Below are 26,729 nucleotides of genomic sequence, written 5' to 3'. Positions count from 1 at the left end.
GTCCAATCAGTTCATTTGATTCTTGACCCTGATCCTAAGAATGATATGCATTTTCCTCAGGCATGTAAAGGAGAGGGAAAAAAAAAATCAGTTGACCAATGTGACAAAAAATCTCCCCCATGAGTTCCCAATAAAGAACATACACAACATCAAACACCAATAATGCAAAACATTTATGAATTTGTTCAGATCTTTCAAAAATGTTACAAAAAGCAAGCAAACAGTGAAACTAATGACAAGCTGGACACTGAAAACTAATATCTGGGTAAGTCCATGCAGGCATGTGGGGAAAGGGAACATCTGAGTATTTACTATGATTAGAACACTGTATTAGGGTCTTTTACATATATCTTATTTGATCCCATTCAGGAAAAAATTATCCTAGACTAAGAAAGTATGACCCAAAAAACCCTAACAAAACAAAACAAGAACAACAAAAAGAAAAAACAGATTGTGTCATCATGCTAGCCTGTTATCCATCAAACTCACCCAAGGGCCATCTGACTCTCTTGGGAAAGATAACTTGAGTAATAATTCAACAGAGACCAGATTAGGGTGAAGTTGGAGGTTGACTTACAGAAAATTGATAAAGCATGATGACGTTTTATTTGTATTTTCTGATAGAGAAATTTACCTCCAGGGTGATAGTTTTATTTCTCTGTAGGATGCTAACCAGTTTTAATATCTTACTTTGCAATCTCATTTTATCAAGGTCTTTCCTACTGATCAAATTCCCATTCTTCACATTCTCTTCAAATTGCTGTTATTCTGATGATGAGTTAAGTGGAACTCCATTCATATGAGAATTATATTTTCAATGATTTAAGAATTTATGCTTTGATAATCCTCAAAACAACCACATGAGGTAGGTAGTATATCCTCATTTACAGAGGAAGAAAGGAGTCTCAGAGGAGGCACATTACCTGCCCAAGGTTATAGAGGTAAGAAGTAATAGAGCTAGAGTCTGAACACAAATCTGCCTGAATTCTTTTACAGGAGCTAAACTGGTGACTCACATGTGAACTGAAAATCTGCAGTGGAGCATCTCCAGAAACTAACCTTATCTACATGTGTTTATGTTTGAATTATAAACATGACAGCTAAGTATCAAAAGCAACTAACTAGGAAAGACCTAAGTCTGAGTATTTAAATAGTAATTGAAAAGGTTGTTTATTAATTTGTTAGGTTTCAAATCTAAGCTTTTTAAAATTGGAAATATTGAAAATATTTACCCATAAAATATTTGGAATATTATCATTAAAATGTGAAATTCCAATGCTATGCTGGTTTCATTAACAGTTCTGTGTGATGCAGGGTAAGTTACTCCTGAGGTTGTCATAAAAACCATTGATAAGTGTTTGGAATACTTAATAGAGAGCCTCTCTTGGACATTTCTGAACATGTCCCTGAGAGCTTTGTGAATACATGTCACTAAATTCCCAGCTTATCCCACTGTTAAGATGCTCCAATCTACTTTGTCCATAGGCCACTGAAAAAAATGAGGAACACCAACATGTTTTTCTATTCTTCAGACCATGAAGGTGAAGTGTTGTCCTGGGTAAACACACAGGTATGTAGATACCAAGACTAGAGAGTCACAAGCTGCTCTTAGTCTGAAAGCACCATACTATACGTTGTACATCTTAAAAATGTATCTTGGGAAAGGTTGATCTTACATTTGTTTACTCCATCAAGAGGCATGCTGTTCACAGCTGGGATGTATACCTTCTAAATACCTTCTAATAAATATATACCCTTTTTATCCACTTGAAGATCCATTCAATATATGTGCAGATTTACAAGTTTTTCTCCGTAAATAAGATCCTAAAGTTTAGGTCAGTTGGTACCTAGGCTGATGAAAATTTCTGTATTGTGATGTCTTTGCACAGCAAATCACGACTTAGTGACCATATGGCCTGGTTTCCCATAAAGTGTACCCCTATTTCATGGGTACTGACAGCTGTCTGCCTCAGATTTAAATAAAGTGAGGCAATCTGTCCCACCCCAGCTCCTGACCCCAAACTCTGGAGCCAGATGAATTTCAGCTTCAACTGAAGTGAAAAGTCACTATGTGGTTCAAATCCATCTTGACTCACAGTTTCACTGTTTTATCCTGGCTAAAGCAGCTCACTGTGTCTGTGGTTTTCTTACAGAAATTTTCAATCCAGCTAGTGCTATTATACAGTGTCTTTTCCAACCCTGATGTCAGGGGTGGATTTTTAGCTCGCATATTTTTTCCAGATGTGATAAGCTCTCCGTAGCCCTCTTGGTGAGCAAAAGCATATCCAGATCTTCTTGAGCTTGACCTGCGAGTCTGAGGCCTTCGGCTACGTAAGGGCCTTGTCTTCTTTTGAGCTTTTTGCCTCTGACGGATCTGGAGAGAAAGGAGACACAGAGTGAGATGATACATCCAAATGACACATTATAGGGCCTGGGGTACTTTTTGAAGAGAAAGCTCTTTCAGTAGAAGCATCAACAATAACAAAATACTCACCTTCATTGTAAAAAGAAGCATTTCACAGAAAAAAAAAATTTCCACTCAAAAAATTACACTGAGCCTGGTCAGTTTTTATACTACCAGGAGACTATTAAATAAGAAAGAAGTGTTAAGACAAGTTTCATTACTGTGTTCTTTTTATGCATCCATCTTAAATTAATAGGAACATATTTTTGTACAGAAGGCTTTTCTAATATGCAGCATCCAAACACAGTCAGTATAACAATCTATAGTCCCATTCTCCCAAAATAGGCCTTTTCCCTCTCAAGGGAAATTCTCAAGATCCAAAAAGACTAAGAGAAGATTTAGATAATGAGAGACATGAATTCTCAACTCTTGTGATAGGTCAGTATATCATGATATTTTCAGAGTTTTGATATCTTTTGGATTTTTTTTGTAGCCCTTTGAAGAACTTAACATCATGTGGGTGGGTTTCCAATATTTCTTTCATTTCCTTGTAAAGAATGAAGAGAAAAATATCCAAGGTTTGGTGCAAGCCGCCTTGTTCTCTGATTTGGCTGATCTCTTAGAATCTGACTTTCATGTCTGGAGAAAGCCATTAAAAGCAGAAGATCATGATCTGGAAGAAATGAGCATCATCTTCCTTCCTTCAGCTCATCCATCATTTTCTGGGTTTACATCAGAATGAGCTCATGGAGCCAAAAGGAAAGGACAGACCTAACAGGGGATCTGTGAATCATTTCAGAAGGAATCTTCACATGCTCTGGCCTCAGAATGTGGGAGATATTCTGGTAAGGGAAGTTCTGCCTCAGTCCCTCTCAGTATCATTGGCCTGGTCACTCACCCCACCAGTGTTTGCCCCTTCTTATGATACAACCACAACTGTGCATCTCCCCTTTCTTTCTCCTTTTCTCTATCTGGGTCCTGACCTAACTTGACATTATCTTGCTTCTACTACTCCTCTCATGGGATATGTATTATTAATCCCTTGGCTTAAGAATTTCTACAATCTGTTCTGTTTTCCTTTCGACTTTGTATTTTTCAATCCAGTCATCATATTGCTGTTCCCTTAGATTCTGTTCAGAAGGTAGCATCTCCTTATGTTTCTAAATCTGCTACCACACTTCTATAAAAACTGAGTCCTTCACCCATACCTTGTCTCTCTTTTACTCTATCCTTTACTTGCCCCATCTCAATAACTTTCCTTATATTTTGCCTTTACCTTAGAATAGCTGTCCAAAATGCTACCAGCTTTTTTTTTTTTTAAGATTTTATTTATTTGACAGAGAGAGATCACAAGTAGGCAGAGGGGCAAGCAGAGAGGGGGCGGGGGGGAGGAAGCAGGCTCCCTGCCTAGCAGAGAGCCTGATGCAGGACTCGATCCCAGGACCCTGAGATCATGACCTGAGCTGAAGGCAGAGGCTTAACCCACTGAGCCACCCAGGCAGCCCACTACCAGCTTTTTTTAAAGTCAAGTTTGAGAAATGTTCAACTTAACTTGTAATTCATGACTCCCCACCCACATTTAGTCTAGACATTTACCTTCATTAACATTCATAAAGCTACTATATTCATATATATACTATATGGGCGGTTCCATCTACTGATAAGTGATGCTGTATATTCCTGTGGGTGTTTCCACTGGGAAGTTCACTAATACTTTCCTGGGCTTCCAAATCAAGCAGAGAAGGATATGATTCCAAGACCCAAGAATCAGCCCCTCAAGTACTTACGAGCACTGCAACATACCTGGTCACTCAGGGTTGGGCATAAATCCATCTTCAAAAATCTGACTATCACCACAGGCACAACTGAAGCCACTGTTGTTAAGAGAATAACAAGCCAGATGCACTTCTGAGTCAAAGAATGTCGTACATTTCCTATTATTAAGAAAAAATAGACATAATTATACAAAACATACTGAGTTCTTGAATAGATAGGCTCCTTGTCTATTCCCATAAGGTCTTTTTTGAAATGGTGAGGGTTGGGCTACCTAGGGAGAACCACTAGGTGTCTTCCCCAGAATGTAGTATGTTCAGAGGTAATGAGAAGGCAAGAGTGGTATGATCACCACCCTTGGGAACTGCTTCATGGCACAATCACTTGGAGAGAGCCGATCAGAGCCAAGTATTCTCCAATCCAGACTCAGTCCAGCTTCGCTCATGAAGTAGATTCTCTCATGGGGACTCAAGATTCCTCAACTACAAAGCAGCCCTTATTTTTGAAAAGTACATTTGCTCTTAGAGATTCTTGAATAAAACTGCCATATCAAAACTACACAATATATGTGTGGGGTGCAAGCACAATCTTAATACCTCTGGTGACGGGAGAGCTTTACCTAAAATGGGCCAACCTTAATAATTCAGGCAGCAGCCGCAGAAAACCTGCCTCAAAGGACTTGCTGATCTCTCTGACACTCACTTGGTTCTGAGGAACTCAAGATTCCATGGAGCTCAGAGATGCTCTTGAGTTTGTGAAAAGAGCATTCCTCTCACTGGCAGACTGCAAATGCAGCCATCCAACATGCTAGTGCAATACTGTAGTGAAACTCCTTCCCAAGTCTGAAGCCAGTTTTCTTACTTTATATTCACACCTCATATACTGAGATGTTTGTTTAAACAAAACAATGATGGTCAGTTAAGCACACAGACAAATTCTACAGGAACATGCCAACCCTGTTTATATGCCCCAAATAAACTTTTGTCCCTGTTGGTTTTCTAGGGATTTGCCACAATACCTCCAATTATCTAGGTCCCCTCTCCCAAAGCTGAAGTGTTAACACCATTTAAATGTGTTTTGGGTATGAAGGCTTGGCTACTGATTGGTATGTCTGCATTTTCTAGCTTTGGAAGATAGAATTTGCCCACCAAGAGCAGTAGATTACAGTTGCCTGGGCAGAAACAAACTTGACTCAATAAATTAAATGTCTCTTTGAGCTCCTTGAAGCTTAGTACCCCTAGGCATGGCTGGGAAAACAAGCTTCACTTTAAAACCACACTCCTGCTTGCTGCTGGCTACTAAGGAAAAAAATTTTTTTTTTCTTAAACCCCAATGTTGATCTAACTTTTGAGAATTCTCATTGGAGTTCAGTAATTAATTCCTGGAATGGCATGTGCTTAGCTGGAGAGAGTGGTCCCCACACAAACTACTTTCTCCAGTTGAGGCATTCCAGGCTCATTATGCATGTTAAAATGATCTCTTAGGACTAGAAGTCTTCTGGCCAATGCACTGAACTTTCAGATTTGGAAACCAAAAGAAAAAAAAAACAAAAAAGGAAGAAAATAAAAAGAAAAAAGGAAGGAAAAAAACCCCTAGAAATAGTTAAAGGTCATTCTTTTGTAGTATGCTTATTCTTATTCATAACCATCAAGTTTCTACATGGCTGCAATCTTTTGGCAAATAAAGTATTAATGTTACATATTAAGTAAGAATGGTGCAATTTAAAGATTTCCATGTACATTCAAAGCAAGGCAAAAGATGAAGAACAACATTATCAGGTATATGTATACATTTAATTGGAATTACAATTTCCGGTGTCTTTGCATCAGTGGAAATATATAACCTTGTAGTTGCTCTTATTTTGCCTTCTACATAAGTCAGTTGTCTAAGAATTATTTTTCTGGATTTCTTAGACTAAATTCCTTAACTAGTGGATGCAAATCTCAGTCTCACCTGATAAAGATCAAGAAGGTTATAATGTGCATCTCTCTTGTCCAGTTTGCTGGGATGAACTGAGAAATGCCACTGTTACCAACTTATCTCACACACATTAGAGATTTCAAAACTTCTGAGAAAGTATATTAATAGCCTCATTGTGTGGTAAAGCTCAGTGGCCCTCTGGGAATCATTTTGAAATGTGGAATACAATGATGGTATACTCCATAGATAGACCAGATGTACATTCTTTGTTGTATTATAGAATCTCGGGGTTTTAAGTTATTTTTGGAGTTCCTGTGCTCCCCATCTGCTGTTCAAATCAGTCTGCAGTGTTACCAACCAGTAATCAAGACACAGTTGCTTGAATCATCATCATCATCATCAACATCATTATGGTTACCATTTACTGAAAAAGTACGATGTACCAGGCTACATGCTAAGCATTTTATATGCATTGTCTCATGTAACCCTCACATTTCCTCTGAAAATAGAAACTATTTTCTATTAATATCTCCAGTTTAGAATTTAGACATCAAGACATGAAAAAGAAATCTGCCCAAGGTCACCCAGCACTTAAGTGGCAGAGCTGACATCTGAGCCCTGGCTGTCTAACTACAAAGGCTCCTCTTTGTGCCCCTTATGAACTAATGTCCAGCAATTCTTAGAGTGCTCAAAATTATACGTAATTTCTTTCCTATCTAAATGCAAGTAACTTCTACAGGTGAACTTTGGCAGTGATAGTTGTGATAATGTGGGATCAAAGGAAGAACCCAAGGTTTCTTTCTCTTCCTTCTGTTATACATGAACTCTTTTTTACAGGCCTTCAGGTAGCCCTGATCTATGTGCTATGTCTCGTGTTTGCAAAGGGACGATCTATTACATCTGGGCTGTTGGGAGCCTATAAGCAGCTATCACAGTGATTCTTCTACATCTGACAGGAACAGCAGAAACTAATCTTTTGGAGCTCTTCTCAAGCCTGAAAAACTTCAGATGCCTGGCTCTGTCCATTCCTAGAGAAAAGATTATTATTCATCCCTAGTCCCACCCAACACAGAAAATACACAGAAAAATAAATAACAGCATGATACCAGTCCCCATAGGTAATAGGATGCAACTTACCAACAAATGGAAACTGGTTTGGGAAGATGCCAAAGATGCCATTACTGTGCATCATAAATAAAATGGAGAAATAAGTGGCAACACTGCCCCAGATGAAGACATGATTAATGACAGTCCAGTAACTGGTATCCAAGGCTATCTGTGAATGAAGTCAAATGCAAAGGGGGAGATCTTTGAGGATTAGAAGAAAACCATTTTATGGAGTGATACGCTCCCGGAACTGCTCTGTGAAGAGATGGTTGCACATATCTACCAGCCAACCACAGGTACTCTTACTTCCTGCACTGCACTGGGAACTGACCTGACATTTCTGGTAGACAACTGACTTTAAAAATTACATCTTCAAGCCATTATAGTTACCAAGGTCGAATCAGAATCAGGGGATAAAATGTTAACCTTTTACGTGAGAAATAAGAAAACAGAATGACTTCTACTTTCAAAGTTCCTTTCCTAGAAACCTATAAACTTCCAGGACTTTCCAGGTTGCTCTTAAAGCATTTCTGTTGGGGAAAAAAAAAATCTTCAGTAGTGAGCAAGTGCAACATTTATAATCTGTACGTAAGTTTTCACATGACTATTTTACATGGGCATATTCTGTTTTACATCAATATTCTAACTCATTTTGCTGATGTTTATTCTTAAATTATTTAATAACAAAAAAAAATCCTTAATCCTCTTTTGTCATAGAATTCAGAAGCAAGGATTCATGGTGACCTGGGAGCTTGTTCACAAGCTCTTCTCTCTTCCAATAACTTGTGGCAACACACTAAAAAGGGCCTGCTACCAGGGAATCAAGGGTGCCACTGGCAAATATGAACCCTGAGTTTTCAGAGAAAAACAACTAGGTTCTGGAAACAATATTTGCATCTCTGGGGCCCAAGTGGTCCAAGTGAAGGTTTGCACTTCTAGCAGAGCCTTCTTCAAGACCACAGATTTCTCACCTGCCTGAGGGGGTCTGACTTACACAGTAAATAGACCTTTCTCTGCATAGGGAGACACACTTCCACTTCCCACTTGAAGTTAAGTGTTTTTTAAAATCTTGTCCTATTAAAAAAATGTTGGCAGCCTTGGATATAAACTGCAGGGGTTATAAAAGGACAGCTTTTTTCTCTCATGAGGCCTGAAAACAGACAGCCCTGCCATCTATCCTCAGCAAAGAGATGCTGGAGTTCCAGTTCATTTGGCTGCCAAGACATTAGGCCAAAATCTTCAACTGTACCTTCCACCACCTGTCAATTGATCATCAGCAAGAGATACCAACAGCGTGACCTGTATGGGTATGAGTACAAAAATCACAACCAATTAAACAGGATTCAACTGGAAAAAAGAGAGAGAGAGAGAAGAAAAAGGGCGGGGGGGAAGGTGACTCCTATTGAGGCAGAACTAATGGAAAAGACAGAGAAGCAATATAACCAAAATAATAATAATAATAATAATAATAATGGGAACTCTTAAGGGGATACAATTAGATCACAGAAAAATAAAATGCTGGAATAAAAAAGCATTATTTCTGAATTTAAAAATTCAATAGAGAAACCAAATAAAAATAGTCACTGATGAGAACTGAATTAATATTCTGGAAAAAAACAAATGGAAATAATATCTCACAACACAGAGCAAAAACCTTGAAGAAATGGAAACCATGTGCAAAAAGATATGAGACATGGATGGCAAATCCATAGATTACAAATCCATGGGCCTAACATATAAATAATGGCATCTTAGAGCAAAAGAAAGAAAGAAGTAACAATCAAAGAAATGACAGAAGAAAACTGCTCTGCTATCGTGAAGAAATAGCAAGATTTTCAGATGGAGAGGGCACTCTAAATCCTAGGAAAATTGAAGAAAGAAGTTACATTCTAGTTACATTTGTGAAGCCCCAAGACAAAGAACACAGACTTCCAGAGAGAAAATATATTATTTAGAAAGGAAAAAGGATCAAGCTAAGATCAAACCGCTACAACGAAACTGAGTATAAGCAGAACAACATTTACAAAACACCTAAAGCAAAAGTCTCTAACTGGAGAAGCTCATGCCTACGCAATGTATCATTTAAATGGAAAGGAAAAAAAAAGCTTTGAGCTCAAAAGTATACTCAAAAGTATAACATTTAGACACCCTTTCTGAAGAAATTACTCAAGGAAACTGCTGCAAATAAAAATTCAATTAGGACTAAGACTTCAAAAGCATGGAAGATGAAGAGCATAAAAGTGATGGTGAGCAATGATTCTTAAAATTTGTGGTTGGCTCTAAATGAGTAATAATGTGAAGATGAGCTAGAGTATTAACTTACCAAAAAATCTGCAATGGTCAAAACATATGTTAAAGGAACATTTAATAATACAATGGAACTACAATTCTAGATGATTAACATACAAGAGGGGAATAGGAGCAGGGAGGAAGAAATAAGTAGATACATCTCCAAAACTATTTAACTTGGAAGTGGACAAGGGAAGGTGTGAACAAGATGCAATTTGCTGAAACATTTGGTGAAAGATATAGTTATTATTTAATTTTGGTATATCACTATCGAAATAGAGATTTAAGAGACTATGAAAATGGGAGTAATCACTAGTAAAATGGGAATGTAAATAATAAAACTCGTAAATTATTTATGACAAATGAGATATTTAAAAATCATGATGCATTGAGTATGAAAAGGAAAAAAATGGAAATAAAGAATTTAAAGTAATCATAAAATAACATGAAAGGAGCAAGATAAAATATATGTTACTACAATAAAAATGAGTAGTTTAACTGCCTTATCAAAGGAGAAAACCCAAAAGAATGAGATAAGAAAGCAATGAAAATGAAAGGATGGGTCTAGATTACATCAGGTATATGCAGGCTAAGAAAAGCAACAGAAGTAAAACTAATATTAAAAAATGAAATTTAATTAACATTTTATCATAAAAAAGATTAAAACTATAAATACTACAAATAACAATCCAGAACATCGCATTGCAAATAACATAGCCTCAAATTAAATAAAATCTCTTAAAGTACAAGAACTTGGTAAGAATCGTAAGCACAAGGAAAAAAGTTAATACACTTCTCTCAGTATCTGACAAGCATGGTGGTTCTCTGAAAATCTGTGGCTAACCTGGCATCCAGTCCTCAGTGTGATCAGAGCCAAGCTGTTAAGAGGTAGTAATCATGTTTTCACTACAAAAATGCAACCATATGGCTGGGTGTTGCTCCCAGAGGTGCTATGCTTGGCTGTGGTTCTCCCTGGTTCATTTGTCCTCCTGAAGATTCTGGAGCTTCTGCAACTATAATTCTTTTTGGAAAGTAATATAGCAATATTAATGAAACTTAAAATATACGTATTCTCGGACCTAGCAATAAAAAAAACAAAATACCATTCTTCATCCATCATCTCAGTAAAAGTTAGTTCTGACTCCAGAAATTTCATTTCTAGGAATTTATGTCAGTACATAAAATGTATATTCTAGTATATGCCTTGTAGCACTGTTTCAATAACAGCAACAACAAAAGAAACACCCTGGATGTCTATCAATAGAGGGCTGATGAATAAATTATTATATACCCATATTGTGAAATTCTGTGCAGCTCTTAAAAAGAGTAAGATAGCTCTGAATGTGTTGGTTTGGAAAGCTGTTCAGAGTATCTTGCTAAGTAAGAAAAGCATATTATAGAATAATATGCTAGCTATGCTGCCTTTTTCTTGAATACATATGTGTGTGTCCCAAAGCAAAGAAAAAATATGGAAAGAGTTAAGCTATAGTAATCATAATAGTAGTTAACCAGGGGAACATGGGGAAGAAAAGGAAGGTGGTTCATTTTATTTTAAACACTTCTATAGTGTTTGAAATGTTAAAAGGAGCATTATATGATTCAAATAACAACAACAACAAAAAAAAAACCTGATTTTTTTTTTAAATAGAGACTGCTAAAGTTTGGCCTATGGCATCAGCAGGACACATAAGATTTATAACTGTAATTATAGACCATGGAAATTTTATGGGGGTTGTTACCCCAATGACAAGTCAAGCTTAGACAGCGAGGAAAGGATATTAATGCTGCTGTCAAAGTGAGCTTATTCACAAACTCCTGAAACTTATTATCCTATATATTAAAGACAGAAGTTTCTGCTTGAAGCCAAAATTGCAGAGTTTTCATGGCTATAAACATTTATGAGCTCAGGTCTAAGAATTCTATGGTAAAGCAGACATTTTCAGGGCTTCTGAAAAATATAAGTGGGAGACTAAAATGACACTAACTGGGAATCTACATTCCTCAAGTTGAAGTTTTCACATTGAAAGAAGACCTGTGTGTAGGTGTCCCCTCGTGGAAGACAGAGGTGGACCATGAGTTCCCTGTAGCATCCCACTTCTCCCTATAAAGAAAGGAGGTTCACACAGACTTGGAGTTGGGGACCTGAGATCAGATCTGTGTTCAAATGCTGGCCTGCCACTGTCGGTGTGATTTGAACTCTAACGAGTCTATTTTCTTATCTATAGTAATAGTATTTATGTTTCAGAGGACTGGGAAGAGGATTAAATGAAATAATGGGATTATCTGAGAAATAATTCATTTGTATAGTAAATATGCAATTAATGGGAGCTGTTGTTACTCTGAAAATCAGAAGCCCTGACAGAGGCAAGTAGGCCAAGTTTGCTTTCAGTAACTCTGAGCTCTCTTCTTTATTCTCCCAAAGACTCTCTTTTCCCCAAACCCCAGTGCTTCTAGCTTTAGGACTGCTTGCTTTTCTTTCTTTCTTTTCTCTTTCTTTCTCTTCCTTCCTTCCTCCATCCCCCTTCCTCCTCCTCCTTCTATACAGACAAGAAAGTATCTGATATCTTCCTTTATGTTCAGTCTAATCTTTATTCTCATACGTCCTAAAATTTGCATTTTAACCAGTCTTACTGTAGAGTAAAAGACTTTGCCCCAGACCACATTGGAGTAAGAGAGGTCTGGGTTCCAACCCAGGATCAGGGACTCACTTTGTGACCTCAGGCGAGTCACTTACCCTCTCTGACCTTCATCTGTAAAAGGGGACAATAATACCTACTGAACAGTGACACTGAGAGGATTAAGTATAATTCATGGTATCGTTCATAGTAGTGATGATGACACAGGTTTCTGAAGGCTCCCATCAAGGACAGGCCTGCTTTGGTAAGGGATAAGATGGGCATGTAATTAAGACAGGAGAGATAGTTATGTACCTCAACCAAATTCTTCTCACTTCCTTTCTTCAACTTTCATCTCTCTCTTCATATCTTTCTGCCCTTACATCCATTCAACAAAAACTGATTTGTGTCTGACACTGCAGTTTAAGTTAGAGTACAGCAGTAAACAAAGCATGCCACAACTTGGAAATTGGTGTCCATTCTCACTCATACCTACTCTGCTCCAGACCTCCATCTCCAGCCTGGATCTCTCCTACATTGTCCTCTTGCCAAAAATGTCCTCCATCTCCCAGCTGATTCAGGACCCTCCAGCAGTCAGAATTAATTGCGGAGTGTATGGGTGAGGGAAGGGAGAAATCAGGTGGAGTAGAAATCTCTGGGACAGGAGTATGTGGATAAGATCTAGAGGACATCAATTTGTACATGGCGAAGAGGGAACAGCCACCCATTGGTGAGACCCAGCATCTCATCTTTATGAGTACAATTCTGTGTGTGCATTACTGCTTCCCAAGTGTGCCTAACTAACCCGTAGCCCATAATAATTGTGTTGTAGGAAATGCTTGCCCCACGTTTTTCATGGAACACTCACAAATGCCTTTATTAAAAATCACTGACAGAAAATAAGACTACTGGGTCCTTGTCCTAAACTTGCAATGCAGTCACCATGTGATCTTGGGCAAATCTTGGGCCCCAGTCTGATATATGAACTTTATATTATACTGCTATGGTTTTAACATATGAGAGCCAATTCTTTGAAATTCTGCTAAGAAATGGAGCTTAATTCTCTCCTTGAATGGAGTGGGCTAGATTTAGTGGCTCACTTCTAATGAATAGAGTACAAAAGGGAAACGTGGTTTATAATGGAGAAACCTGAAAATCATCATCTTAACAAGTAATCAAGGTCACTGTCACCAGTAATAAGTCATGCTGATATCACATGATCCCTGACAGGATGTGACAAGAAGGTATATCACCTCTTTGTGATTCTTCCCCCAAATCCCCAATCTCAATCTATTCCTAAGAAAACATTGGACAAAGCCAGAAACATTCTATAGAATACCTGACCACTGTTATTCAAAAGTGTCAAGGCCATGAAAGACAAGGAAAGACTGTAGAAAGTCAACTGCAGGAGACTAAGGAGGCATTACAGCTAAATGCAATGTAGGACCCTGGAACAGACTAACGGTCAGTAATGGAGAAAGTGAGGAAATGTGAATTAAGTCTGTAGTTCAGTTAATAGTATTGTACCAATGCTATGTCTCCTTTTGTGAATAAACAATGTTTTTAAATTAGATTGTTTCTGTGCTCTCTCAATTTGTGAAAAAGGAGAAACGGAACTATGACATCCAACAGCAACTGTGTACTTTATGGGGAAAGAGCTTCTAAATCTAAAATCAGTATAAAAACACAGGACTGGCCTTGCTATGACAGCATATAAGAAAATAAATTATGGACAAAGAAAAAGAGAAAAAGATACATCGGAATATCAACAAGGTTTTTTTTAATTAAAAAGATAATGTTAACCAAAAATTGTAGAATTAATTATGAAAAAGTTTCTCTAAGCATGAATGTCCCTCATATCCTTTCCAGCTAATTTTTTATCCTTACTTATATAGCAGATGATGTTAATGACAGTTTGAAGAATATTTCCCATTTGTTTCTTACTTCAGATATTGGGGTTGTTTTGTTTTTTTTTTTTTTTAAAGATTTTATTCATTTATTTGACAGAGAGAGATCACAAGCAGGCAGAGAGGCAAGCAGAGAGAGAGGAGGAAGCAGGCTCCCCGCTGAGCAGAGAGCCCGACGCGGGGCTCGATCCCAGGACCCTGAGATCATGACCTGAGCCGAAGGCAGCGGCTTAACCCACTGAGCCACCCAGGCGCCCCAGATATTGGGTTTTTTATCTCAGTTACTGCCTTCCAAATGATCTCTTGGAGTACCAAGTAAGAAGCCTATCCTGGTGAATAAGCTGTTACCACTAAAGAGATGTCCCAAAGCAGTCCTCCCCATCAGGAGGAGAATCCAGAGAACAGGAAATGTGCCTTCATGGCGAGGAGTAGATCACCTAATTCTCTAGGCCAGAAATATAACAGTATACACAGTCTGCTCAGTGATCAAAAGGCAAAAAATAAAACACGTTGGAGTGTCTAGTATAACAGTAAGAACTATAAGAAACAATGGAACAATAGCTTCTTGTGAGGTGATATTCACCCTGTCCCAGTAATAGACTATCAGAATGAGTGTCTTAGCGATACAAGATGCTTTCAAGTTACTCCATTATTTCCCTCTCTGCCAGAGAATTAACATAGGGGAACTAGACATGGAGGGTTTGCAAAGCAACAGCATGCTTTATTTAGTTATAAGAGAGACAAACAGAACTTTCTGAGCGGAGAAATCTGGTTCTGTTTTTGGATGCTACCTGTCTGATTCTGAATTATGAACTTCCAAGATGTCAAGTGTTAGATAGCTTTGGTATAGATTTAATAACACTCACTTAGATGGACCAAGGAATAGCAGAAATGTCCTTTAAAAGCAGTATGTTTACATTGGTGGCATTTAATGCAATGTTTATTTTTGAGTCATGAAGAGAAAGTCTGGGGTTTAATGAGATTCTTTTTTGGAAATGACCAGCTAATACTTGTAAAAAAACAGATTGTTTAAAGGATAGAAAAAGGACTGACCAAAGGCAATTTAAACTCTAAAAATGAAGTCCTTGACTGATATTTGCTCCTTCAAAAAAAAGAAAAAAAGAAAAAAACAGGTCATATTGCCTACTGTATCCACCCAGAGATACAAATTTTAATGAATAAGAAAGCTTTTGTGAACTCTAACTCAATATTGAATGGTTTTGCCTACCATTTTCATTAAGAAGGAAATAGAAACACTCAAAAAAGCCCAGTGAGGTCAATGGCTCATCAAAAACATCCCTAGCAGTAGAGCTTCTCTGAATGTAAGGTTCAGATATGTCAAAATATAACACTGAACTTCTTGAATAATTTCACAGATATGTATTACCAAATAAATTTTAACTCTCACTTTAATGCCTGGAAATTATTAAGTGATAGAAATCATGGGAAAGTTTCTCTCTGCTATTGTTGGAAAACTTCTCTTTTCCAAACCCAAGAAAGAAGCAGTAGTGTAATCATTTCTCTTTATATACTACACTCCGTCCCAAGAAGTAATTAATTGTGAGGTTTCTACTAACAGAGAGGTTATATGCTAAATGCTAATTTACCACATCTGGTCATTTACATTAAAGCTTTCTGTTTTTATCTCAAAATGTGTAGTTAGAAAACTCCAAAATTCCTTTAGGGTTATTATTTTTTGCCTCAACAAGTAGACAAAATCAGTCAACAAAGAAAACGAATTTTAAAAGTTGTAAAGCCATCAGGTTAAGACATTTTCAGCAACAGGATTACCTGCACACTGACCACAATGACCAAAGATGTAGCCATGGTAACTGCAAAAGACTGGTAGTCGGCTATGTGCTGCCCATCCTCTCCAGCCGCATTGTAAAAGGCTCCATAGGGGATGAAGAAAAGGGCCAGCGAGGTGTAGATGCCATGTGCCATGCAGATGAAAAACTGATGCTTGTTAAACAGTAGGTTCAGTTGTCCAGGTTTGTAGAGCTGGGGATAGTCCATGCTGTTCTGGTCACTCACATCCTATCAACAGAGTTACTTCAGTGGAAGAGGTTTGAGGAGAAGTTGGAAAGGCCCTGAATTCCCCATCTCAGGAAACAGCAAGTGCATTTCTAAGCATACCTTATAAACATGATTCATTAGCTTGTTTTCATTCCCATGATAACCCAGAAGATAATCAAATGATCCCAATTTTATTGAAGAGGAACTTGAGTCGCCAAGTGATACTCAGGAGAGAGCATATAGCTTTTACAACAGAACCAGAATTTGCACCCAGATCGTTGGCTTCAGAATGAAGCTTCTTTCCTATCCTCTCTTGCAGCTGCACTCATGCTCCCAGGATCCAATACATCATATGCACCCAATGGGGTCCAGGGATTAATTGCCAAGACAGGGAGGGTAGTGGCCAGGAGATGGCAGCAGAGAGCTGCAGAGTTGGACTTGGCCAGTCTGAGTTCCTGTGAGAGGAGGGAGGAGGGGAAGGAGAACAGGGAAAGGAGAAAATTGGAAGTGGGATTCCAGGGGGAAGGAAGCTGAACCTGAAGAGCTGAGTGTTCTACCCAGTGAGAATTCTGATACCAGCTGTTGAAGACATAAAAACTGAAACAATGAGAAGGAAAGTTTGGCCCCAAACAGGGTCCTGGGAGAAACTTAAACAGTGCTTCTCAAACTTAATGTGTATACAAACCACTTGGGGAGAAAATGATGATTCAAAGGTTGGGGTTAGGGTCTGAAACTCAGCATTTCCAACCAGATCCCAAATAATGCTTTGAGCATCAAAGCCAAATGCCCAAACCAAAAGGAGGCAAGGCCTGACCACTGAGGACATCAGAGGACCGGAAGTAGAGGGGAAGCAGCTAAACAAGGAGCAACACAGGTATCAACTCTGGGGACAGACCAAGGTCCACTTCCTGCTTGTGGAATGGCCGTGGTCTTGTTGAATGGGGTCCCATGAAGAACATGACATACCCTGAGTTCAAACCGCAGTTCTGCTGCTTAGCAGGTATATGGTTTTAAACCGGTTATGTAACCTGTCTGAACCTCAGTTTCCTTATCTCCAGACATGCAAACAACAGCCCCTCTCTCATAGGACCACTGTCATGATTAAGTTCATATATTCAGGAGAGTTCTTGCCACTCCATAAGTAATAAATAACAGATGCTTCTATAAATAATAATACATAAATTGATGATGATGATGATAGTAAATAATAATAGTGGTAACAGCAGAGCAATCTCAGAGTCACGTGGCCTGGTACTAGGCTGAATTCTGTCACACACTGGCTGTCTGGCTTTACAGCAATGACTTGAGCCTTGGTTTCCTCTTTATAAAATGAGTGGATCCTAGACAGTCATGGAGGCCTTGCAGCATCACATTCCATGACCGTGTGATCAGTTTAGGGGCCAAAGTTGACAAAGTGGAAAAGGACAGAGGCAGACACTCAACTAGATGGCAAAAAGGGGCCTTATTATATATATTTTTTTGAATTGCACAATAAGCATCTTCTCCCAGAAACAGTCTTATTTTTATTACTCTATTTCACATTCTGGGCAGTTAGGAAGCACCAAGAAAAGAAACACTTATAAACATGGGCACTTGGAAATGAATATGCTTAATCCTTTACATCTACGGTTTTCAAGAGTTCATTACTTTTTTACAGAATTCCACAAAATATGTTGTTCACAAGCTGCCCTTTTTACATATAAGAAGTGAGACAACTAACTAACAGAGGCACAGAATGGGAGAGTGGAATGAGCTCATAACGTGAAGATTTATATTTTGCAAAAGACAGCTAACTTTGGGCCAGAAAAATGAGGCCTAGATAACAGGTCTAACACCAGCCTGGAGAAAATCTGGTCTCCTCAAATATACTTTCAAAAAACTTTTTTTTTTTAAATAATACACTCAAACTGTGCCATGGAAACTCCTCTGGCTATCCTTCCACTTCCCCACAGGATGCCAGACATCTTCCCCCTTCCAGGAAGTACCTTCCAAGGCAATAAGTATGCCAAGGATCCACCATTTTTGTAACTGATCGCCTCCCCTCTCTCTTCCCAAGAATTCTGAGCTAGAAAAAAGACTGTGCCCTTCTCTCCATCACTGTGGGGCTTCATATCTTCCTCTGCCATTGGCAGGGTATTCTATTGGCCTCTAGTTCCCATTCTAAGCTGTGCTGGCCAAGGATATTTCACCACAAATGCGGGCCCTCTGCCTTCCAATGATGAGTTCCATCATTTTCTATCTATCACTGCATGGTTCTCTGTATTCAGGGGCTAGTGCATCATTTCCCAGTGTTTCAACGACAAGGCACTAGTTCTGAGGCATTATTAATAGGTGTTATATAAAAAATACATAAATAGAAGTATAGTCATATAAGCCTGGGAAATGCTAGACTAAAATTAAATTAGAGACCATTTCATGTAGGATATCTCAGAGGCCTTAGGTAAATAATGTAGGGTGTGAATCTCAAAGAAGAGGGTAGCCTAACTTTGATCAGAGAACCATTTGGTGGGAGAAGGATCTGGAAGGGTTTTAGATCCATGCAATACCTGTTAAAACAACTGAACTTCTAGGACTCTTTCCATGATTTGTGCTTTCTCCTTAGAAGCTAAAAGCAACTAAAAAGCATCCAGAGAGCAAAATAAGTTAAAAAAACAGAAAAAATATATACATACCTGGTCAAAAATGCCCATGGCTAAAACAGGCAATGATGTGTAGACAATGTTAAAAAGGGTAATAAACCACTGGTCATAAACAGTCTGAAAAGAAACAATATATCAGTGAGAAACATCATCCACGGAAGAATATTCCTTTTTTAGGTTTTTGGGTTAAATATCTCAATTTCCTGAGATTGGGGAGAGTTTGATATTAGAGACAAACACGAGTTCTCCCCTAGGCTCTCTCTCTTATCAGCTCTGCTGTCTCATTGGAATACCAGATCCTCTAAACTTCAAATTCTTCATCTCTAAAATAAAGCCATACTCTCCAGTTGTAGTGGGATGAAAGGAGACCACATATGCAGAACACCCAACATGACACTAGACACATGGAAGGCCTAAAATCCCGTGGTGGGGTATTTAATTCTTCAGGTCTTCAATGGCTTATATAGTTAATCCAATGATCTGACCTAAGTGACAAACAAAGGATCCACTAAAATCTTCAGAGGGAGATGCAGAAATGAACCTGTCAGCCCAACCCTGTGTTCAAATGGAGAGTTTTTTTGAGGGGGGAATTGATTTAAAGGAAAGTGGGCATGGAGCTAGTTGCTCAATACACTGGTTATAAACAAGTTAGACAATTAAAATATCCCCTAACACTTATTTAGAGTACTTCCTTGCATGAGCCTCACTAAAAGCCAATGAGGCATATGAAACAGTTGTTATATCCCCATTTTGTTGGTAAGCACATACAGATGTAAAACAAAATGTAATAAATATTAGAGAGCTTATGATATTCAAAGGCAAAAACTAAACCCTAGGTCTCTAGCTCCTAACCGACAGTCTGGTCTACCATTCTGTCATCCATTCATCCATCTATTCATTCAGTATTTGTCAAACATCTGTGATGTGCCAGGTACTAGGTTTTAGGCAATGGTAATTCAACATGCTATAATCACGTACAAACTCTTCATAAAATTTGCATTCTGTTGGTGGAAAAAAATAAGCAATTAATAATAAATATTTATATATTTATATTTATATGAGTAAGTAAGTAGATAATAAATACTAGGGAGGAAATGTGGATAGGAAATGTTGGAGGACTGTAATTTTAATAAGGTGACTGGAGAAAAAGCTCACCAAGAAGTGACATTTGGAAAAGATCTACAGGATATAAGGGAACAAATTATCAAATTATGCAGCTTTCTGGGACAGAAGCACTCCATACTGCAAGTAGATCCCAAGAGAAAATCCTGAGGAAAGAAAGCATCTGTTCAGAGGACAGCAGGGCAGCCCAACTGGCTATGTCAAAGGAATAAGGAATTGGATCCTATGTAGGTAACCATGGTTTATTCCCTAAGTGAAATGAGAAGACTCTAGAGAATTTTGAGCAAAGGAACAACCTGATTTATATTTTAGCAGAATCACCCTGGATTCTTGCACTGAGAACAAACAGAAGAGGGGCCATGATGGAAGCTGAGAAACCAATTAGGAGGCTAACACAGTAGCCAGATGGAAGAGAGAGGTGGCTGGGTCAAGTGACCAGCGGGCAGGTGTGCTGAATTCTGAATATATTTGGAAGGACATATTATTCTTAGAAAGGTTCTGAAAGCAATGAGGAACCTTAAATGCAAATGTTCCAAATAGAAACTAAAGGTAGATTCCATATAGTTATATAATTAAGGTAATCCATTAAATTATGTCCTGTGCATGTCGGTTATATCAAAGAGAAAATATTTTGGTGTCTTTATTGCTAAATCTTGATTTGGATTACCCTGTCTTCACTTCATTGTTTATTCTTAAAATGGGTGTATGTTTGTTCAAGGAAAAGGGAAACGAAGGCCAGTTTTCTAATGCCAAATCTCAACCTGGACTGTTCTGTTGAAGTTTCACAGGTGGCTTTATTCAACACTGAATAGACCAGGCACTGTGAAATACACTGATTACTGTATTCTGAGCAAAGTCAGCCCAATGGCAAGAAGTAAGGAAGTAAGGACATTCCTGCTGTCAATCATCATGGGGGGAGTTCAATCTTAGGGCAGGGAAAAAAATGAGAACAGAAAGGGGAAAAGGAAGAATGGGGTAGATGAGATAGGGAAATTGTTTTCTCTTTTGTGTGTCTCAGAACTGAGGTCTGCAATCCACATAAGAAAGATCGGCTCAACATCATTCTCTTTGAGGGTAGGTCAAAGCAAAGCAAAAAAGTTTAATTCTACCACCAATAAATAGCCAAACTAGGATTTAGACAAGGCAGCATCATTAGGGACCATACTGTCAAGAGGAGTGGGCTTACAACTAAAAATAACCACTTCTAATAATCAGTTTTAAAGTTCTCTAATTGATAATTCCCTTTATAATTCTTTGAGTCCTATTAAACTGTATTCTTGGAGTCCATTTGAACTCTGCTGTAAGGGTTTGAAAAGGTATCCTACATCCAGTGATATGTTAGGTATTCAACAACTGGATTTTTTTTTTAAAAAGCCCCTGTATGTAGCATTTGCCAATTTCCATGGTGTAAATATTTCTCCCAAACCTGTTTATGCAGTGATATCACTAAATGTGGAGTTAAGAAGAGATGTGCTACAGTACACCATTACAGAGTACTTCTACCATGTATATTTAATAGATCAAATAATCTCAAGTGCATAAAGAGTAAAACATGGTAAAATAATTAGGAAGTGATATGTGTTGAGTATTTATAAACTCAGTTTCTAATGTAATTTATTTAAATTGTAAGTTGATATAATTCAAAATTTTTTAAAGATTTTATTTATTTATTTGACAGACAGAGATCACAAGTAGGCAGAGAGGCAGGCAGAGAGAGAGAGGAGGAAGCAGGCTCTCTGCTGAGCAGAGAGCCCGACGCGGGGCTTAATCCCAGGACCCTGGGACCATGACCCGAACCGAAGGCAGAGGCTTTAACCCACTGAGCCATCCAGGTGCCCCAATATAATTCAATTTTTAATAATGGTTGTGTTTAAATACTGGTTCCATAATATTTCTCAAAATCAAACAGTCAACTCTTATGAACCAGTATGGGCCAGCTCTAACACACCACAGCCTATGTCCATGATTGGTGCAAAGTAATAGAAAACAGCCACATCCACCTGAAGAATCACAGATTTAACATGGCGAGAGAGAACCTGCAGAAGGGCAGAGTAGTGTCCTAGAATGTCAGGCAACCATGAAGAGAGACTAGAAGGGTCTGTCATCATTCCTTGGGAACCCCCAGGGTAATTTTAGCAGAAGTATATGAAACAAGCCTGCATTTATGGTATTCATATAGGATGGGGCATGTGCCAATTGATTCATACCAACTTCCCACTGAAGAAAAAAAGTTGAGGAAAAAAACAAAGCAGAGCACATCTTCATCAAAGCATCGGTGAACTACTCTCAAAAGATGCTGAAAAAGCATTTCACAAAGTACAGCATCCTTTCTTGATCAAAACTCTTCAAAGTGTAGGGATAGAGGGCACATACCTCAATATCACCAAAGCCATCTATGAAAAACCCACCGCGAATATCATTCTTGATGGGGAAAAACTGAGCGCTTTTCCACTAAAGTCAGGAACATGGCAGGAATGTCCATTATCACCACTGCTATTCAACATAGTACTAGAAGTCCTAGCCTCGGCAATCAGACAACAAAAAGAAATTAAAGGCATCCAAATCGGCAAAGAAGTCAAACTATCACTCTTTGCAAATGATATGATACTATATGTGGAAACCCCAAAAAACTCCACTCCAAATATGCTAGATAGAACTTGTACAGGAATTCAGTAAAGTGTCAGGATATAAAATCAATGCACAGAAATCAGTTGCATTTCTCTACACCACCAAGACAGAAGAAAGATAAAGAGTCAATCCCATTTACAGTTGCACCCAAAACCATAAGATACCTAGGAATAAACCTAACCAAAGAGGCAAAAAATCTATACTCAGAAAACTATAAAGTACTCATGAAAGAAATTGAGGAAGACACAAAGAAATGGAAAAATATTCCATGCTCCTGGATTGGAAGAACAAATATTGTGAAAATGTCTATGCTACCTAAAGCAATCTACACATTTAATGCAATCCCTAGCAAAATCCCATCCAGTCTTTTCAAAGAAGTGGAACAAATAATCCTAAAACTTATATGGAACCAGAAAAGACCTCAAATAGCCAAAGGAATATTGAAAAAGAAAGCCAAAGTGGGTGGCATCACAATTCCAGACTTCAAGCTCTATTACAAAGTGGTCATCATTAAGACAGTATGGCACTGGCACAAAAACAGACACATAGATCAATGGAACAGAATAGAAAGCCCAGAAATAGACCCTCAACTCTATGGTCAACTAATCTTCAACAAAGCAGGAAAGAATGTCCAATGGAAAAAAGACAGTCTCTTCAACAAATGGTGTTGGGAAAATTGGACAGCCACATGCAGAAAAATGAAACTGGACCATTTCCTTACACCACACATGAAAATAGACTCAAAATGGATGAAGGATCTCAATGTGAGAAAGGAATCCATCAAAATCCTTGAGGAGAACACAGGCAGCAACCTCTTCGACCTCAGCCACAGCAACTTCTTCCTAGGAACATCGCCATAGGCAAGGAAGCAAGGGCAAAAATGAACTATTGGGACTTCATCAAGATCAAAAGCTTTTGCACAGCAAAGGAAACAGTTAACAAAACCAAAAGACAACTGACAGAATGGGAGAAGGTATTTGCAAACGACATATCAGATTAAGGGCTAGTATCCAAAATCTATAAAGAACTTATCAAACTCAACACCCAAAGAACAAGTAATCCAATCAAGAAATGGGCAGAGGACATGAACACACATTTCTGCAAAGAAGACATCCAGATGGCCAACAGACACATGAAAAAGTGCTCCACATCACTTGGCATCAGCGAAATACAAATCAAAACCACAATGAGATACCACCTCACACCAGTCAGAATGGCTAAAATTAACAAGTCAGGAAATGACAGATGCTGACGAGGATGTGCAGAAAGGGGAACCCTCCTACACTGTTGGTGGGAATGCAAGCTGGTGCAGCCACTCTTGAAAACAGCATGGAGGTTCCTCAAAAAGTTGAAAATAGAGCTACCCTACGACCCAGGAATTGCACTACTGGGTATTTACCCTAAGGATACAAATGTAGTGATCCGAAAGGGCACATGCACCTGAATGTTTATAGAAGCAATGTCCACAATAGCCAAACTATGGAAAGAACCTAGATGTCCATCAACAGATGAATGGATAAAGAAGATGTGGTGTATATATATACAATGGAATACTATGCAGCCATCAAAAGAAATGAAATCTTGCCATTTATGATGACATGGATGGAACTAGAGGATATTATGCTTAGTGAAATAAGTCAATCGGAGAAAGACAACCATCATATGATCTCCCTGATATGAGGAAGTGGAGATGCAACGTGGAGGGTTTGGAAGGTAGGAAAAGAATAAATGAAACAAGATGGGATCGGGAGGGAGACAAACCATAAGAGACTCTTAATGTCACAAAATAAACTGAACTGAGGGTTGCTGGGGTGGGGTAGGGCGAGGGTGGTGGGGTTATGGACATTGGTGAGGGTATGTGTTATGGTGCGTGCTATGAAGTGTGTAAACCTGGTGATTCACAGACCAGTACCCCTGGGGCTAATAATACATTATATGTTAATAAAAAAATTTTTTCTTTTTAAAAAGCATCAATGAACTAACAATCCAGTGGAAATTTGCCTGTTAAGATTAGAGAGAGAACTGGAACTTAAGAACTACTTCAAGGCCTAGGATAATGTTATCTTTCTCCAGAAACTGTTTACTTCCTTTACCAGCTGCTGAGAATGGAATGAAGGCCTGATGATTTGGGGGCCAGCCAGCTGTCCTGCCATAGCACAGTCCGCCCTATTGTCAAGAGGCTTCCCTTGGGTCTCAGCCCAGAGTGGAATGTTCCATCAGGATCTCTACCCTTGATGGGTGTTGAAACTTGTCCCTCTAGTCCTGGGAAATGACCAAAAGCAGATGATTACAGCCTTCTCTATTGCCTCCTATAGACCATCAACAGTCCCAAGGCCTGTGGCTCAGAGCAGTATAAACTTCCAGGCTCCCAACCCAGAGTAGGAATGATAACAGGGTCCCAGACACCAACTCCTGTCTACCCCAAGAGTCCACCAAAACTGCAGCTTGGACTCTCTTTTCTCTGGACAAGCAACAGTTCCATATCTCAATGTATGTTCAGAATATCTGCCTTCGTGCACCAGGAGACATAAGAAAATGCTCACAGCAGCTCTGGTTGTAAGAGTCCCAAACCAGAAACAACCAAAAACATCCATCAGGAGTGGAATGGAGAAAGACACTGTAGTATATTGATATAATAGAATACAACAGAATAATGAAAAGCAAGGAATTATAAAACCACACGTGAATTAAAAAAAATACATAAGGTTGAGCAAAAAAAGCCAGACAAAGAAGGAAGATTCCATATTAGTAAAATTTTAAAATGTGTCAGACTGATCTGTGTTGTTTAGGGATTCAAGCTTATATGGAAAAATTATAAAACAAAGCCACAGAGTGATTGTAAAATTTCAGGGTGATGGTTACCGCTACACCATTGGAAAAAGAGCATGACTGAGAAAACGTAAGAAGAGCTTTAGGGGTCTGGCAATTATCTGTTTCTTGCAGTCAATTATGGCTACATAGGTGCTCATTTTATAACAATTTGTTAAGCTGACATTTATGTATTTTGTACTCTGTAGATTCATTATATTTTATAATTAAAAAAAGGGAAATATGTGGCCTTCTGTTTTAGTCATTGCCTGGTGAGACTTAGGACACTGGAAGGATTTTTAAAATCCTGAGCCCATATCACACCCCAGGCCAGTTAGTATCTTTTGGGATTGGGATGATCAAGGTATTGATAGTTTAAATTTTTTTTTCAGGTAATTCTGCTATGAAGCCAAGATCAACAATTTCACTTGCCCCTATCCAAAAAGAAAAAGAAAAAAAAAAAAAGCTGACACAAATGTTCAAGAATTTGATGATGGCATCTGACTTTCATTCCTCCAATATATCAATTCATGTCACAATTACAGTTTGGAAAATTTTCTAAGGGAGAAGCCATCCAACTGAAGTCTTGTAGCTCCAAGCAAAACCTGAAGCTATCAAATCACTTCTTCTTCCATCTCCTCCACCATTCAGGGGCCACTTATGGAGAAGAGATGATTTCAGGGATTAGGAAGAAAGAAAGAATCTGGGAAACTATGACATGAGGTGCTAATGGTCTGGCATGAAGTGCCATCATCATCACAAACAAATCAGCATTAAAACCCACAGCTCTTTGGCAGCAGCATCTGCAAGTTGCTCAGATCTGAAACCTCATTTCACAGCTGGAACAAGAGAGGACAGGAAGGGAAAAGTTAGTGAAAATAAAGTTTAAACAAGTTTTTGCAATTCCTTGGAAGAGTTTTTACTGCCACTCAGAATCACAATAACAAAAAGAACACTAGCTGACCCTTACTGAGCACCTACTATGTACCAGGCACCATTTTAATGGCTTAACATATACTGACTCCTTAAACCCTCACAAGAGCCTTCTGGGGTTGGTACTACTAGCAGCCCTCAATATAAAGATGGGGAAACTGATGCCCATCTGACCTGGTCGGAGATTGTCCAATGTCATACCTATAACACAAAGATTTTTGAAGTGTGGCCTGAGGAACTCTCAGGGGATCTGCACATCAAGACTACTTTCACAATGATACTAAACAGTTATTTATATTCCCTTTCTACTCTCGTTCTCCCATGAGTGTCTATGACTTGTGATGTCATAACCAGCTGGATACAGAAGCAGATATCAGAACCCAGCTGTCTCCTACTGTGCCAAATAGTAAGAGATTAAGTATAAAAAAGTGCCACCCTTGGGGGTGCCTGGGTGGCTCAGGCGGTTAAGCATCTACAGCCCAGGTCATAATCTCCAGATCCTGGGATAGAGCAACATCAGGCACTCTGCTCACTGAGGGGTCTGCCTCAATCTCTCTCCCTGTGCCCC

General features: G+C 38.7%; 1 protein-coding gene across 7 annotated transcripts in view; it reads right to left on the bottom strand.

Annotated features, from left to right (window-relative positions):
- The window catches only part of ATP8B4 (ATPase phospholipid transporting 8B4 (putative)), a 253,877-nt gene that overhangs the window by 522 nt on the left and 226,626 nt on the right, over positions 1-26,729 (bottom strand). For 5 of the 7 annotated variants that reach the window (XM_032856525.1, XM_032856521.1, XM_032856523.1 and 2 more), the window contains 5 exons: positions 18,704-18,787; positions 15,807-16,052; positions 7,235-7,373; positions 4,208-4,338; positions 2,097-2,374 (listed from right to left, as the gene is read on the bottom strand). In XM_032856525.1, coding sequence (XP_032712416.1) covers positions 2,097-2,374; positions 4,208-4,338; positions 7,235-7,373; positions 15,807-16,052; positions 18,704-18,787 — 878 coding nt within the window. Of the gene's footprint in view, positions 1-158; positions 2,375-4,207; positions 4,339-7,234; positions 7,374-15,806; positions 16,053-18,703; positions 18,788-26,729 lie in introns of those variants that run through there. The other 2 variants (XM_032856524.1, XM_032856526.1) reach the window with 2 other exon arrangements.

This window comes from Lontra canadensis, unplaced genomic scaffold, assembly GCF_010015895.1.
Source record: "Lontra canadensis isolate GAN:19392208 unplaced genomic scaffold, GSC_riverotter_1.0 scaffold12, whole genome shotgun sequence".
In the NCBI taxonomy this organism is placed as follows: Eukaryota; Metazoa; Chordata; class Mammalia; order Carnivora; family Mustelidae; genus Lontra; species Lontra canadensis.
Note: the sequence above shows the minus strand (reverse complement) of the source record. Positions and strands in the feature narration are given on the sequence as shown.